This window comes from Bubalus kerabau, chromosome X, assembly GCF_029407905.1.
Source record: "Bubalus kerabau isolate K-KA32 ecotype Philippines breed swamp buffalo chromosome X, PCC_UOA_SB_1v2, whole genome shotgun sequence".
Taxonomy (NCBI): Eukaryota; Metazoa; Chordata; class Mammalia; order Artiodactyla; family Bovidae; genus Bubalus; species Bubalus kerabau.
The window spans coordinates 103,386,463-103,399,608 of record NC_073647.1 but is presented as its reverse complement, the minus strand read 5'-3'; the positions used below and the strand labels follow the sequence as shown (position 1 = coordinate 103,399,608).

Genomic DNA, 13,146 nt, shown 5'->3' with positions numbered 1-13,146 from the left:
GCCACCCCCATTTTCCAGATGACGCGACTGAGGCCCAACCAGCTTTGTAGGAGGCGGAGTCTCCCCAGGGTCCCTCTCAGGCTGTCCTAGGGGAGGGGGCTCTGGGAGCCACAAGGCCCCTCCCTGCCTCTCCCTCCATCTTCCGGCAAGCTCAGAGGGGCGGGGAGAGAGAGCCAGAGGAGGTGGAGAACTCGGAGCAGCTCTGCAGAGGGGGGCAGGAGCTCCGGTGTTTGATACCCCCAGCCCCACCGCTGTTGCTGCTGCTGCAACGGGGACATAGGTGAGGACGGCCCTTGGGGAAGGGGGAGGGGGCCACCAACAGTGTTGTCCTTGTCCTTGCCTGATCCAGCCCCCATGCCCTAGCCCACCCTGGGACAGTCCCAAGGGTCCCGCTGGACCGTGTCCTTCCACAGCCTGCTTCCAGGGACCCAGCCCCCTCCTCCTGCCTGTGCTGCCTTCTCGTCTCCCAGGCCTGGCCGTGGCTGCTTCTCCTCTTCCTCCTCCAGCTGCCAATGCCGCTTTTGCCGATGCCCAGCACACACCGCCAGCCCCTCGGGGTGTGGTTTCCCTAGACCAGCCCCCAGCGGTAGGACGCAGCCTGATCCTAGCCTTCCCTGTGGGCCTCCTGCAAGGCCCAACAACCCCCTTCCTGAGACACACCCAACTTCCTTTCAACACCCCACCCCGTTCTCTAGTCCCTTTGGAGGGGGACCCCCCCTCTTCCTCTTCCTCTTAGCCTTTTTTGATTCCCTGGGAGCTCTGGGACTGTGCCCAACTTCCTTCCAATTGAGTCCCAGCCCTGAGGGGTTTCCCAGGTCCCTTCCCTTCCCCCGGAACTCTTGACAGCGTGGACCAGGCTTTCTCAGCCCCACCAGATACTCTTCTCTCTCAGACACATCAGCCTTTGCAAAATAACCTGGCCTCATATCTCACCTTTTAGATACCCCACTTCCTTCTCCAGCCCTGCTAGGGTCCCTACCTCTCCTTCCTTCCCTAGAACTCTTGTAGAGTGTGGACACACCACCCCCAGGCTGTTCTTGGTAGCTCTAGGCACTCAAGACACCTCTCAGCCTCTTTACAACTTCCTGGCTATGTAGTCACCCCTTAGATGGCACCAACCCCTTTCCTAGATCCACGAGGGGGCTCCAATCCCCTTATCTTCTCCCCAGAAGTCTTGAGAGTTTGGACAGCCCTCCTCAACTCTCTCAGACCCTCTACAATCCCCTTCCAGACACTCTCAGCCTCTTGCAAACACCTCTGATTCTGTTTCTACCCCTCTGGATGCCCCAATCCTCTCTCCAAGCCCACTAAGTGGTTCCAGTTCCCTCTTCCTTCCCTCAGAATTCTTGAGAGTATGGACAACTCCCCAGTATTTCCTGCTCCTTCCTGGACACCCCCAGATATCTCTCAGAATCCTTTAGAGCTGTCTCAGTCTCTCTGAACCCTCCCTCAGATCCTTGGCATCTGTAGATGCCCCCCTTTCTGCTCCTTTCCATGTTCCCTATCCCCTTCTTACCCCCTCAAGACAACCCCCTGGTCCCTCTAAGACCCTCTACATCCCCCCCAAGCCCTTGCCCGTCTCTCTATCTCTAGTTCCTCCTCCTGGTTCCTCTTGGCCTCTCTAGACACCCCCCAGTTTCCTTGTGCGAGTGGCCCAGGGCCTCTCCAGGTTTCCACCATCCTGGAGACAGCCACATTTTCCTAAAGGCTTCCCCCCAAGTCTCCGCGGGCCTGGGGCACGGCAGGATGGCGGCAGGCGTGGCCACCTGGCTGCCTTTCGCACGGGCGGCTGCTGTGGGCTGGTTGCCCCTGGCCCAGCAGCCCCTGCCCCCGGCGCCGGGGGTGAAGGCATCTCGAGGGGATGAGGTTCTGGTGGTAAATGTGAGCGGTCGGCGCTTTGAGACCTGGAAAAACACGCTGGACCGCTACCCAGACACTCTGCTGGGCAGTTCAGAGAAGGAATTCTTCTACAATGCCGACTCAGGCGAGTACTTCTTTGATCGCGACCCGGACATGTTCCGGCATGTGCTGAATTTCTACCGCACGGGCCGGCTGCACTGCCCGCGGCAGGAGTGCATCCAGGCCTTCGACGAAGAGCTGGCTTTCTATGGCCTGGTGCCCGAGCTCGTGGGCGACTGCTGCCTCGAAGAGTACCGGGACCGCAAGAAGGAGAACGCCGAGCGCCTAGCAGAGGACGAGGAGGCCGAGCAGGCCGGGGACGGCCCAACGCTGCCGGCTGGCAGCTCCCTGCGGCAGCGGCTCTGGCGGGCCTTCGAGAACCCGCATACAAGCACCGCGGCCCTTGTGTTCTACTACGTGACCGGCTTTTTCATCGCCGTGTCGGTCATCGCCAACGTGGTGGAGACCATTCCATGCCGTGGCCCTACACGGCGGCCACCAAGGGAGCAGCCCTGTGGCGACCGCTTCCCACTGGCCTTTTTCTGCATGGACACGGCCTGTGTACTCATATTTACGGGTGAATACCTCCTGCGGCTGTTTGCTGCCCCCAGCCGTTGCCGCTTCCTGCGGAGTGTGATGAGCCTCATTGACGTGGTGGCCATCCTGCCCTACTACATCGGGCTCTTCATGCCCAAGAACGAGGATGTCTCAGGCGCCTTTGTCACCCTGCGCGTGTTCCGGGTATTCCGCATCTTCAAGTTCTCCAGGCACTCACAGGGCTTGCGGATTCTGGGCTACACACTCAAGAGCTGTGCCTCTGAGCTGGGCTTTCTCCTCTTTTCCCTTACCATGGCCATCATCATATTCGCCACTGTTATGTTTTATGCTGAGAAAGGCACAAACAAGACCAACTTTACTAGCATCCCCGCGGCCTTCTGGTATACCATTGTCACCATGACCACACTTGGGTGAGTGCAGACCCTGTGTGGGGAGCTGCCCGGTCAATCAATTATACTCACCTTTTCTGTAAAATTAAAAAAGGTTAGATCAATGTTCTCTATCTCTATTTGAGCTCCAATCTGTCATCTGTAAAATTGGGGGAGTTGGATTAATCTCCAAATCCCTTCCACCTCTGACAATGCCTTTATTTTCCCTGTCAGGAGACTTGGATTCCAGGATGGTCTTAGCTGCACTGTTTCTGTTGACATTTCCCCGCCTGAGCCAGTTTTCCCCTCTGAAAAATGAGAAATGATAACCCCTTCAACATCCAAACGGGCTTCCCTGGTGGCTCAGTTGGTAAAGCATCTGCCTGCAACATGAGAGACCTGGGTTTGATCCCTGGGTCGGGAAGATCCCCTGGAAAAAGAAATGGCAACCCCCTCCAGTACACTTGCCTGGAAAATCCCATGGACAGAGGAGCCTAGTGGGCTACAGTCCATGGGGTCGCAAAGAGTCAGACATGACTGAGCCACTTCACTTTCTTTCTTTCACCATCCAGGGTGGATTCAGTCATATTGTGAAAATTCTCATCATGTTTCTGGCGCAGGATAAATAGAAGTTAGCTTTCTAGCACCCTCTTTTCCATCTTGAGGGCCCATGTCTCCCAACTCTTTAGATTCATCAGCTGTGTGGGGCAGTACCTTTGTGGCTTGGTGATTCCTTGATGTTTCCCCAGAACAAGATATTTTCAGCGTTATTTTTTTTTAGTCCTTGAGAGGAAATGGGCTAAAAGCATCAGATGAAATCATCAAACTTATTTTGTTCTTAAAGACTTTGTCTAGGGCAGATACTGTGATCCTTTTCTAAATCTCTATCACTGGGATTAGGTAGGCAGTCGCTGCTTGGTATCTGTTGAGTGAATGCATTAGGATTACTCAGTACCTTAGTAGAGGTACAAAAAATTTATTTGAGGTTTCTAAGAAAAATTCTAGTTGGGGGTTCATGATTATATCGACAAATACTGAGCACTGAGAACAGGTTGGAACTGAGTATTTTGATATCTTTTTGTCCTATTCAGTCTTCACAACAACCCGGAGAGGGTGTCTCATAGTTGAGGACATAGTCTGAGATGACACATCACAGAGCCAGAATGGTCAAGTTGGAGAGACTTTTAAATGAGTCAAAGGAAAGAAATAAGAAAGAAGTATCCTGGGAGTGGGGGAGGTTGTGGGGGGGTGGGGGCAGGCACAGCCGGAGCAAAGGCCTAGAGGCTGAAGACTGCAGAGGCTGTGTTTCTGTGGAGCGGATCTGGTTCTGTGGTTAGAACAAAAGTACACTGTGTGATCTTGAGCAAATCAGTTATGGAACCTCTCTGAGCTTCACCCCCCACCCCCAACCAAACAAGTTGTAAGATTGGCTCTGCTCCATCTCCATGGGAGGGAGAGGGGCGTGGTATGGAGAAACAGAGGGAGAAGTTTCAAGGCTCCCCCCTATTTTTTCATATGTGGACAGTTTCAAGGTTTCCCCTGGGGGAATAAGAAGGGATCCTACCTAGAGAAGGTAAGACACATGGGAGCAACACCAACAGAGAACTGCTCCTAGGACTCAGAGCCCTTTAGCTGACTTGTGGTGGTGGGACTCTTTGTCGAGGCTATATTTACTGCCTGTGACTTCCTCCTACTCCCCTATTCCAGGTATTAATAGATTTGTAGCTGACTTAGATGCCCAGTGCACAGCTTGGATGGGGGCAGCAGACAGTAGGGGCTGAGGGCCCATTTCTCACTTGACCCCTACTGGTGGCCAGGGAGGTCATTCCCTACAGTTTGCAGAGCAAGAAAGAGTTTGAGTGCCTGGCTAGGGTCGCAGAGTGAGTCAGGTTGGATGGGATGCGGTGGGGGACTGAGGGGTGGGTGGGCATATTTCTTGACCTTGGCTTACCTCCCCTGGCCCCAGCTATGGAGATATGGTGCCCAGCACCATTGCTGGCAAGATTTTTGGATCCATCTGCTCACTCAGTGGCGTCTTGGTCATTGCCCTGCCTGTGCCAGTCATTGTGTCCAACTTTAGCCGCATCTACCACCAGAACCAGCGTGCTGACAAGCGCCGAGCACAGCAGGTAACTGCACCTTCCACCTGAGTACCTACTATTCCCCACACCCCAAGCCAGTCTCCTTTTGTTTGCCCACCTGATCTTTTCTCCTCCTCTCTCTGTAGAAGGTGCGCCTGGCAAGGATTCGGTTGGCAAAGAGTGGTACCACCAATGCCTTCCTGCAGTACAAGCAGAATGGGAGCCTTGAGGTGGATAGGGGCTCAGATTGGGGTGAGAGGTGAGCAGTGACAGGAGGTGGAAGGGGCTGACCCTATCCCTCTGCTCTATCCACTCCAGGACAGTGGCGGTGGGGAGGAGCAGGCACTGTGTGTCAGGAACCGCTCTGCTTTCGAGCAGCAACATCATCACTTGCTGCATTGTCTAGAGAAGACGACGGTGAGGCCTAATGAGAGGTGGTATGGCAGAATGAAGGGGGTCCCTTTTCCACCAAGCTAGCTCCCTCCTGGAATGAGAGGCTCACTACTAAATGTAGAAATCAAACAGGGCTTCCTGGAAGAGGCCCCAGTAGAGCTGAGTCTTGAAGGGTGGGCAGGGGAAGGGAAGAGAGAGCAACTGACAGAAAGGAATGGCCTGAGCAAGGGCCTGGGGGTGAGGTCAGTGTCTGTGTGGTGCCCTGTGATCATGCCTCCGTTCTGCCCACAGTGCCATGAGTTCACGGACGAGCTAACCTTCAGCGAGGCCCTGGGTGCTGTCTCGCTGGGTAGTCGCACCAGCCGCAGCACTTCCATGTCCTCCCAGCCAGTGGGAGCTGGCAGCCTGCTATCTTCTTGCTGCCCCCGCAGGGCCAAGCGTCGTGCCATCCGCCTTGCCAACTCCACTGCCTCGGTCAGCCGTGGTAGCATGCAGGAGCTGGACACACTGGCAGGGCTGCGGAGGAGCCCTGCCCCTCAGAGGTGAGGACCCCCACCTGCTGCGCCCCCCTTTCCCCAGGGAAGCTCAGAGCTTGGACCACAGGGTCTGAGATTTCATGACTCCAGATCTCACCAGTCGAGCTCAAATCCAAACTCCTCCATGCTGGAAGTTTGCTTATCTTGTTTGGAATGCCTCATTTTTCATTTGTACTTTCAACAAACATTTATTGAGCACCTACTGTATGCTAGGTATAGTTTGGGGCATTCTGGAGTTCATTTTAGTTTAGGAGTTTAGTTCAATTTAGGAGGTGAATAGAACAGACAGAAATCCTGACATTATGGAACTTATATTCTAGTGGGATGAGACAGTTAAAAAACAAAAACACAGATGGTGCAGTGTGTTTTATTTATTTATTTTTGGCTGCACTGTGTCTTCATTGCTGCGGTCCGGCTTTCTCTAGTTGCAGTGAGCAGGAGACTACTCTTCATTGTGGTGTTCAGGCTTCTCATTGTGGTGGCTTCTCTTGTTGTGGAGCACAGTCTTCTAGGCACGCGGGCTTCAGTAGTTGCAGCACATGGGCTCAGCAGTTGCGGCGTGTGGGCTCCAGGGTGTGTGGGCTTCCATAGTTGCAGCACACAGCTTCAGCAGTTGTGGCGCATGGGCTTAGTTGCTCCACAGCATGTGGGATCTTCCCGGACCAGGGATTGAACCTCTGTCCCCTGTATTGGCAGGTGGATTCTTATCCACGATGCAGTATTTTATGTGCCAAGGAGAAAAATAAATCAGGGATGGGGGATAGAGAGTGTAGAACAGGGTGTGATGCAGTTTTAATAGTGTGGTTGGGGAAGGTTTTGCTGAGGTGACACTGGGAGTTGAGACCTGAAGGAAGAGAAGGAATGAGCCATGTGGGTATTTAGAGAGAGCTTTCCAGGTAGAGCAAACAGCCTATGCAAAGACCCCGAGGCAGGAATGGGTCTGCAGGTTAGAGGCACAGCCAGGAAGCTTCTGCATGTAGAGTGGAGTGAGAGAAGGGAAGAGTGGGAGGAGGTAAAATCAGAAAGGAGTAGGGACCAGATTGTGTCATCTTCCTGTGGACTGTTGTGAAGACTCTGACACTGTAAGGAGTAACCACGATAGAGAACACTTTTATGTGTGTGCTCATTGTGTTCCAGACACTATTCTGAGCACTATGCACCATTTATTATCTTATTTAATCCCCACAACAACTCTCTGAGGTAGGAAATAGTATTTCCATGCTCCAGATGAGAGAAGACAGGTTTAGAGTGGTTAAAGTGGGGTTAGGACTGTTTGAATCCAGAGCACTCACTTGGCACCACCATAATTGAGGGTGCAGGGGAAGCACTGAGCTCAGGGCCAGGGACCCAACAGGCACTCAGTAAATGTCATGATTGCTGTGGCAAGTATTAAGATGACTTTTTAAGAACCTTCCATATTCCCACCCTTATCCACAGCCGCTCAAGCCTCAATGCCAAGCCCCATGACAGCCTTGACTTGACCTGCGACAGCCGGGACTTCGTGGCTGCCATCATCAGTATCCCCACCCCTCCTGCCAACACCCCAGATGAGAGCCAACCTTCCTCCCCTGGCGGTGGTGGTGGTGGGGCCAGCAGCACCCTCAGGAACTCCAGCCTGGGTACCCCTTGCCTCCTTCCCGAGACTGTCAAGATCTCTTCCCTATGACAGGCAGGCCTGCCCATCCAGAGTGCCCTCCCAATTCTTGGGGACTCCTTTCCAAAGCCATATTTTGGGAAGGTAGAGAAGGGCAGGCCTGGGGACCCCTTCTGCCCCCCACTGAGAACTATGCAATGGAGTTTCATGGAATGGCCTACCTGGTGGGGAAATAGCCAGGGAATGGAAAACTTCCCCTACCCCAGACAGTTTTCCTTGTGGGAGCTGAAGTGCTGGGCTTCCTCAGACCCTCAACCTCCTTGCCCCAGCACACTGGGACTGGCCCCTCTACCCAAGCTGGCCTCCTGCATGCTCCTCCCCTCCCCAGTTCTGACACAAGAAGGAGAGGTGAGACTTCCTCTTCTCTCTGGCTGAGCTATGGAGGTTTGGGGGTTCAGAGAAGAGAACTCTCACTGATGATCTGGCCTCTAGAAGAAGACCCCACTCTCCACCAGGCCCAACAACTCCCAAATTCTGAAGCTTGGAATGCAACCACAGGTTTCATGGGCTGTGGTCTCAGCAGTGACCTGCCACCCCTAAACCTTGGCTGAGGGGTTAGGCTGCCTTTCCCCAAACACACAGATAGCACAAACACCACTCCCCTTCCCTGGCTGCTGGAAATGGGTCCCCACAACCCTGTCCTCCACTGGGCCGCCAGCAAACTCTAGCAATAGCAGCTGCTGCCGTCACATTATGCAAAGCCTCTGCCCAGTTTGCTGCAGCATTTACATCTGCCCTAATCATAGGGGCCACCTCTAACTATGCCTCCTTCTCTCTTCTCTGGTTTACCTCCTTCCTGGGTTGGGCTGGAGTCTGGACTGGCTGAGATAAAAGTCTGGCAGCCAGCAAGAACTGGGCTGTGTTTAGAGATCATGGGCTGACTCCATGTTCTTGGGCAGGAGTCCAGAAGTGTCAGGGACTGAGGCCCAGCTTATTCCTGAACTCTAGGAGTTGTAGGTGGCAGAAGAAACTTCTTTATCTCCTTCTCCAACCCCACAATGCCTTTTCACATATTCCTCTCTCTTCTCCCTCTTGGGTCACCTTCCAGAACTCTCTGTCTGCTCTCAGGCTGAAATCTGGCATCATCTCAGGTTCCCTGTCCCCAGCACTGTCCCTGTGGAGTTGGTGGCTGACAAAGATGTAGTTTCCATCAGTCAATAAAACCTGAGAGGAGAGATGAGGATGAGCACCTCCTGGCTCTGTGGATTTGGGGCTGGGTTGGACTGGGGGGTTGAAAATACTCCAATTTCAATTCCTTTTAACTAGTAGAAGGGCTGTTGTGGGAAAAGTTATGGGAGGTGGATGGTTGCTGGTGTACTTTAGAAGACGGGAATCTAGGAGAAATGGAAGAGGGTGCTTAGAAGAGGTAAATCTACAGCCAGTGAGATAGACTAGGAGATCCTGAGACATGCCCCATGAACATAATTTGCTCCAGCCCCCTCACTCACAGATAGAGAAACTGAGAACCAAGGCAGCACACACTTGCTTAGAGGAGACTTAAAACTAGGCTTCCTGACAGCAAACAGCTCTGAATTAAACCCCGATGAAAAGCATCTCTTGATTTTGTGAATTCCACTTCCTTGTGGATGTCCCCTACCTTTAGTCTCTCTTTTGGGCCACTGGATATTCTAGACTAGTGTAACTGAGCTCTGTGGAGCACCGAGAAGACAGCCCTTGGATTCAGGATGACATGAGTTCCAGTCCCTGGGTTAGAGGATCACTTATGTTCTCTTGCCTCAAGTTGCTAATCTGTGAAATAGAGATAATCATTCACTTATGCACCAAATATTTATTGACTGCATATCATGTCCTAGCCCTGCTGCTGCTGCTGCTGCTGCTGCTGCTAAGTCGCTTCAGTCGTGTCCGACTCTGTGCGACCCAATGGATGGCAGCCCACCAGGCTCCCCCGTCCCTGGGATTCTCCAGGCAAGAACACTGGAGTGGGTTGCCATTTCCTTCTCCAATGCATGAAAGTGAAAAGTGAAAGTGAAGTCGCTCAGTCATGTCCAACTCTTCACGACCCCATGGACTGCAGCCTACCAGGCTCCTCTGTCCATGGGATTTTCCTGGCAAGAGTACTGGAGTGGGGTGCCATTGCCTTCTCCGTGTCCTAGCCCTAGGTGTACAAAAATGGGCAAAGTAGACATCTCTGATCTACAGGAGTGAGTGTGGAAAGCAATTAAGCAATTACAACATAGTGTAGTAGAACCAAGATTAATGGATGGCAGGAGAATCTATCCTGGCTGAACAATGAATTGGAATTGGCCAGGCAAAAGACCAAAGAGTGGAATGTTTTAGGCAGAGGGAACAGCATGTTCAATGACCTGGAGGTTAGAGCACCAGCTCAGGACCTTGGGAAACTGAAGTGGTTCAGCACAGCTGGTGAGGAGAGTGTGAGGCTGTGATGAAGGTGAGGATGTAGGCCAGATAACAAAAGGCCTTTGAAGCTATGATACAGATGTGGACTTCATCCTAAGGATAATGGGGACCCCTGAAGGCTTATAAACAGGAAAGTCATCCTGAGGTTTGTTTTTCAGAAGGATTATTCTGACTGTGGGGAGTGGATTACAGAGAACCAGTCTTGGAGAGAGGAAAAACAGTGATGAGGCTTTTGCAGTTGTCCAGCTGGAAGATGATAGTGGTTTAGACCAGGTAGGTGGCAGCAAGAGTTAGAAAGTCAAGAGATTGCAGAGACAGGATTGGCAAAACTTGGGGTTGACAGGTATGTGGGATTTGAGGAAGAGGAAACAGGGTTAACTCCCAGGTTTCTGTCTTGGGCAAAGACTAGAGGAGGGTGCCATTCATTCATTGGCAAAAGGAACATCAAAGCTGTTGAGCACACAGTGACAGGCACATAGTACTTGGTGAAGGTTGACTACGATTATTATCATAAGTTCACTTCTAGATGTATAGTGCTGGACAAATATTGAGTAGGGAGTGGGATATATGGGTAAGTGAGATGGTCATGAGAGGATTCAGTGTGATAATTTGCATAGGCATTTGGCACAGTGCCCTAAACACAAACAGCTCAGTAGACGTGAGTCTTCCCCAATTTAGTCTCATAAGCAGAAAATACCATTATAGTCTATTTATTACTGACACTTTTTAGGGAAGACCTTTAACTAGGATTGGCATCTGAAGGGAGAAGGTTAGGTGGCACTGAGAAGAGTTATATGATGGCCTGTTACATGGCTTGGCTCCTAAGACCGGCAAGGAGCCCTCACCTCACAACACTTTCTTCGTTCATGAGCTCAACTCACCCCCATAACTATTCCAGGTAGTCTGGGCAGGCATTATCATTCCTGTTTCACACATGGGTAACCTCAAATTTGAGACACTGGCTTCCTCAAGGTCATACAGTGGTAATGGTCCACGTGTGCCTGGAACTGAGGTCTTCCTGACTCAAAAGCTTGGGGTCCTTTCCATTGCACCACAGTACAGACTAATTTAGTGATGTGCCAGGCATAGCACCAGACCCTTTGCAAGGATTAACCTTGGATCCTTAAATTGGGATTATCATTGCCATTTACAGAGAAGTAGAAACTAAGGATGGGGTGGGTATTAAATGACTTGTCAGAGATCACTCAGATAGAAGAGGCACAGCGAGGATTAGCTTGTAGTTCTCCATCCGTTCAGTAGCAGGAATTTTACCAACTTTACTGCTAGACGCTGGTTGGTGACGGAGCTGGTTTATAAACATTGCTCGATTCAGGTAAACAGTTTCAGAAGAGGGGGAAAAAAAGAAAAAAATTATGTGCCGCGCCTGCGCGCTAGCCACAGAGGCGGGGAGGTCAACGCGAGGGCGAGTGTACGCGGATGCCAGAAAGGGCGTGTTTGCTTCCCAAACACCCACTTGTCCCCACGATGCATGTCTGTCCCAAGGTTGGCCCGTCCGACTTGAGTGGTGGCATCTCTTAACCAATCACCGCGGAACTCGGCCTGTTGCCAGGGTGAAGCGGCGCCCGCCTCTCCACCGGATGTGAATTTGTAGGTGGGTGGAACCGGAATTGACGCTTCAGGGGCTAGCTAAGCTCTGGGAGTGTTGATATTTTTGCAGTCAGTCCGGCTGACTTCGGCCAACGTAAAAGCCTGGAAGGGAGGCGACTTTAAACTTGTGCGTGGGGCCAGCCACGCTATTCTGTCGCGTGCCCCCACCTGCGAGTCAGAGCCTCGGGGGAAGAAGAGCCGGACGGAACCAGCGAAGGGAAAGGCAAGGAACAAGGGTGCCGACTTTGGCTGAAATCTGAGACGGAGGGCAGGGGAGGGCGACGTCTGCTTCTGATTGGCCCGTGGTCATCATCGAACACCCACGCAACCGCTTCGATTGGTTGGTGCTCGCAATTGTTGTGGCGGCAGCGAAGATTTTGCCCACGTACTTCCGAGCAAGAGGCGGGGCTCTGCCCCGGCGCGCCTGCGCAACGTTCCAGGCCCCACCCGGTAGTTCAAGAACCTGCGAGGGGGCGGGGCGAAGAGGTGCTTGTTTTGGTTCTGTTTCCTTTGAAGCCGTAGGCCGGAACGAGCGTAGCAATAAAGTTGTTGGACTTGGAGAGGCTACGACAAGCTCGCCGCGGTGCCTTAATCTTGGACTTCACATCCGAGTTCTGCCGCGTGACCCGCGTTCTTCCGACGGTTCGAGAACCGGTGCCGCGCTCTCTTTATCCGGGTCCCGGCGATCCCGTCGTCCTTCGCGCACCACTGTAGCCCCCCCCCCCCACCCATCCGGGTCCTCTCCCAGCGTCCCCCGCGGCGGGTTTGCTGGGGGCTACTCGGCGGTGCCGCCATGACTATTCTCCCCAAAAAGAAGCCGCCGCCTCCCGACGGCGACCCCGCCAACGAGCCGCCGCCGCCCGGACCGCTGCCCCCGGCGCCTCGCCGCGGCGGGGGTGTAGGCGTGGGCGGCGGCGGCACAGGTGTGGGCGGCGGCGACCGCGACCGTGACTCGGGCGTCGTGGGGGCCCGTCCTCGGGCTTCGCCACCGCCTCAAGGCCCTCTCCCAGGGCCACCGGGTGCGCTTCACCGCTGGGCGCTGGCCGTGCCGCCCGGCGCCGTGGCGGGTCCTCGGCCACAGCAGGCCTCTCCACCTCCTTGCGGGGGCCCCGGAGGTCCCGGCGGCGGTCCTGGTGATGCGTTGGGTACAGCAGCGACGGGCGTGGGCGCGGCGGGTGTGGTGGTGGGCGTGGGCGGTGCCGTGGGTGTGGGCGGCTGCTGCTCAGGGCCGGGTCACAGCAAGCGGCGGCGTCAGGCCCCCGGGGTTGGTGCGGTTGGCGGGGGCAGTCCTGAGCGTGAGGAGGTCGGCGCAGGTTACAACAGTGAGGATGAATATGAAGCGGCTGCAGCGCGCATAGAGGCCATGGACCCCGCCACTGTCGAGCAGGTATGGGCATTGGGATGGGGGAGGTGAGTGAGTGTGGTGGATGGGATCCCTAGACTGGCTAGGGACCCAAGGAAGGCTGTTTGAGCCTGCTCCAAGGGCCCTATGTCTTTGATCTTGAGTCTGGCACTCTCTTCCCTGGTGATGGGGTTGTGATACACTCTCCCACCCCGCCCCCCCAACCCCAGGGATTTGGGATTAGAGGCCCCAGATAAGATGGAGGATTTAAAGATGGAGTCTGTGGTCTCTTCTAGGACCCGTAGTTGATTGTGGGCCCTGGGGCCTC

The 13,146-nt window shown here is 53.9% G+C and overlaps 2 protein-coding genes across 6 annotated transcripts in view; both read left to right on the top strand.

The window, feature by feature from the left end:
• The first annotated feature begins 1,746 nt into the window (after positions 1-1,746).
• KCND1 (potassium voltage-gated channel subfamily D member 1) lies at positions 1,747-8,660 on the top strand. The gene is made up of 6 exons (XM_055563586.1): positions 1,747-2,867; positions 4,792-4,954; positions 5,053-5,136; positions 5,225-5,323; positions 5,591-5,841; positions 7,273-8,660. Exons 1-6 carry the CDS (start codon positions 1,747-1,749, stop codon positions 7,499-7,501), a joined length of 1,947 nt encoding a protein of 648 aa, XP_055419561.1. The 3' UTR covers positions 7,502-8,660.
• Positions 8,661-9,716: 1,056 nt separating this feature from the next.
• Positions 9,717-13,146, top strand: part of OTUD5 (OTU deubiquitinase 5) — a 31,100-nt gene continuing 27,670 nt past the window's right edge. The window contains exons 1-2 of one of the 5 annotated variants that reach the window (XM_055565713.1): positions 9,724-12,621; positions 12,790-12,863. In XM_055565713.1, the coding sequence (XP_055421688.1) occupies positions 12,270-12,621; positions 12,790-12,863 (426 nt within the window). In that variant the 5' untranslated portion in view covers positions 9,724-12,269. Of the gene's footprint in view, positions 12,864-13,146 lie in introns of all 5 variants that reach the window. The other 4 variants (XM_055565712.1, XM_055565711.1, XM_055565709.1 and 1 more) reach the window with 4 other exon arrangements.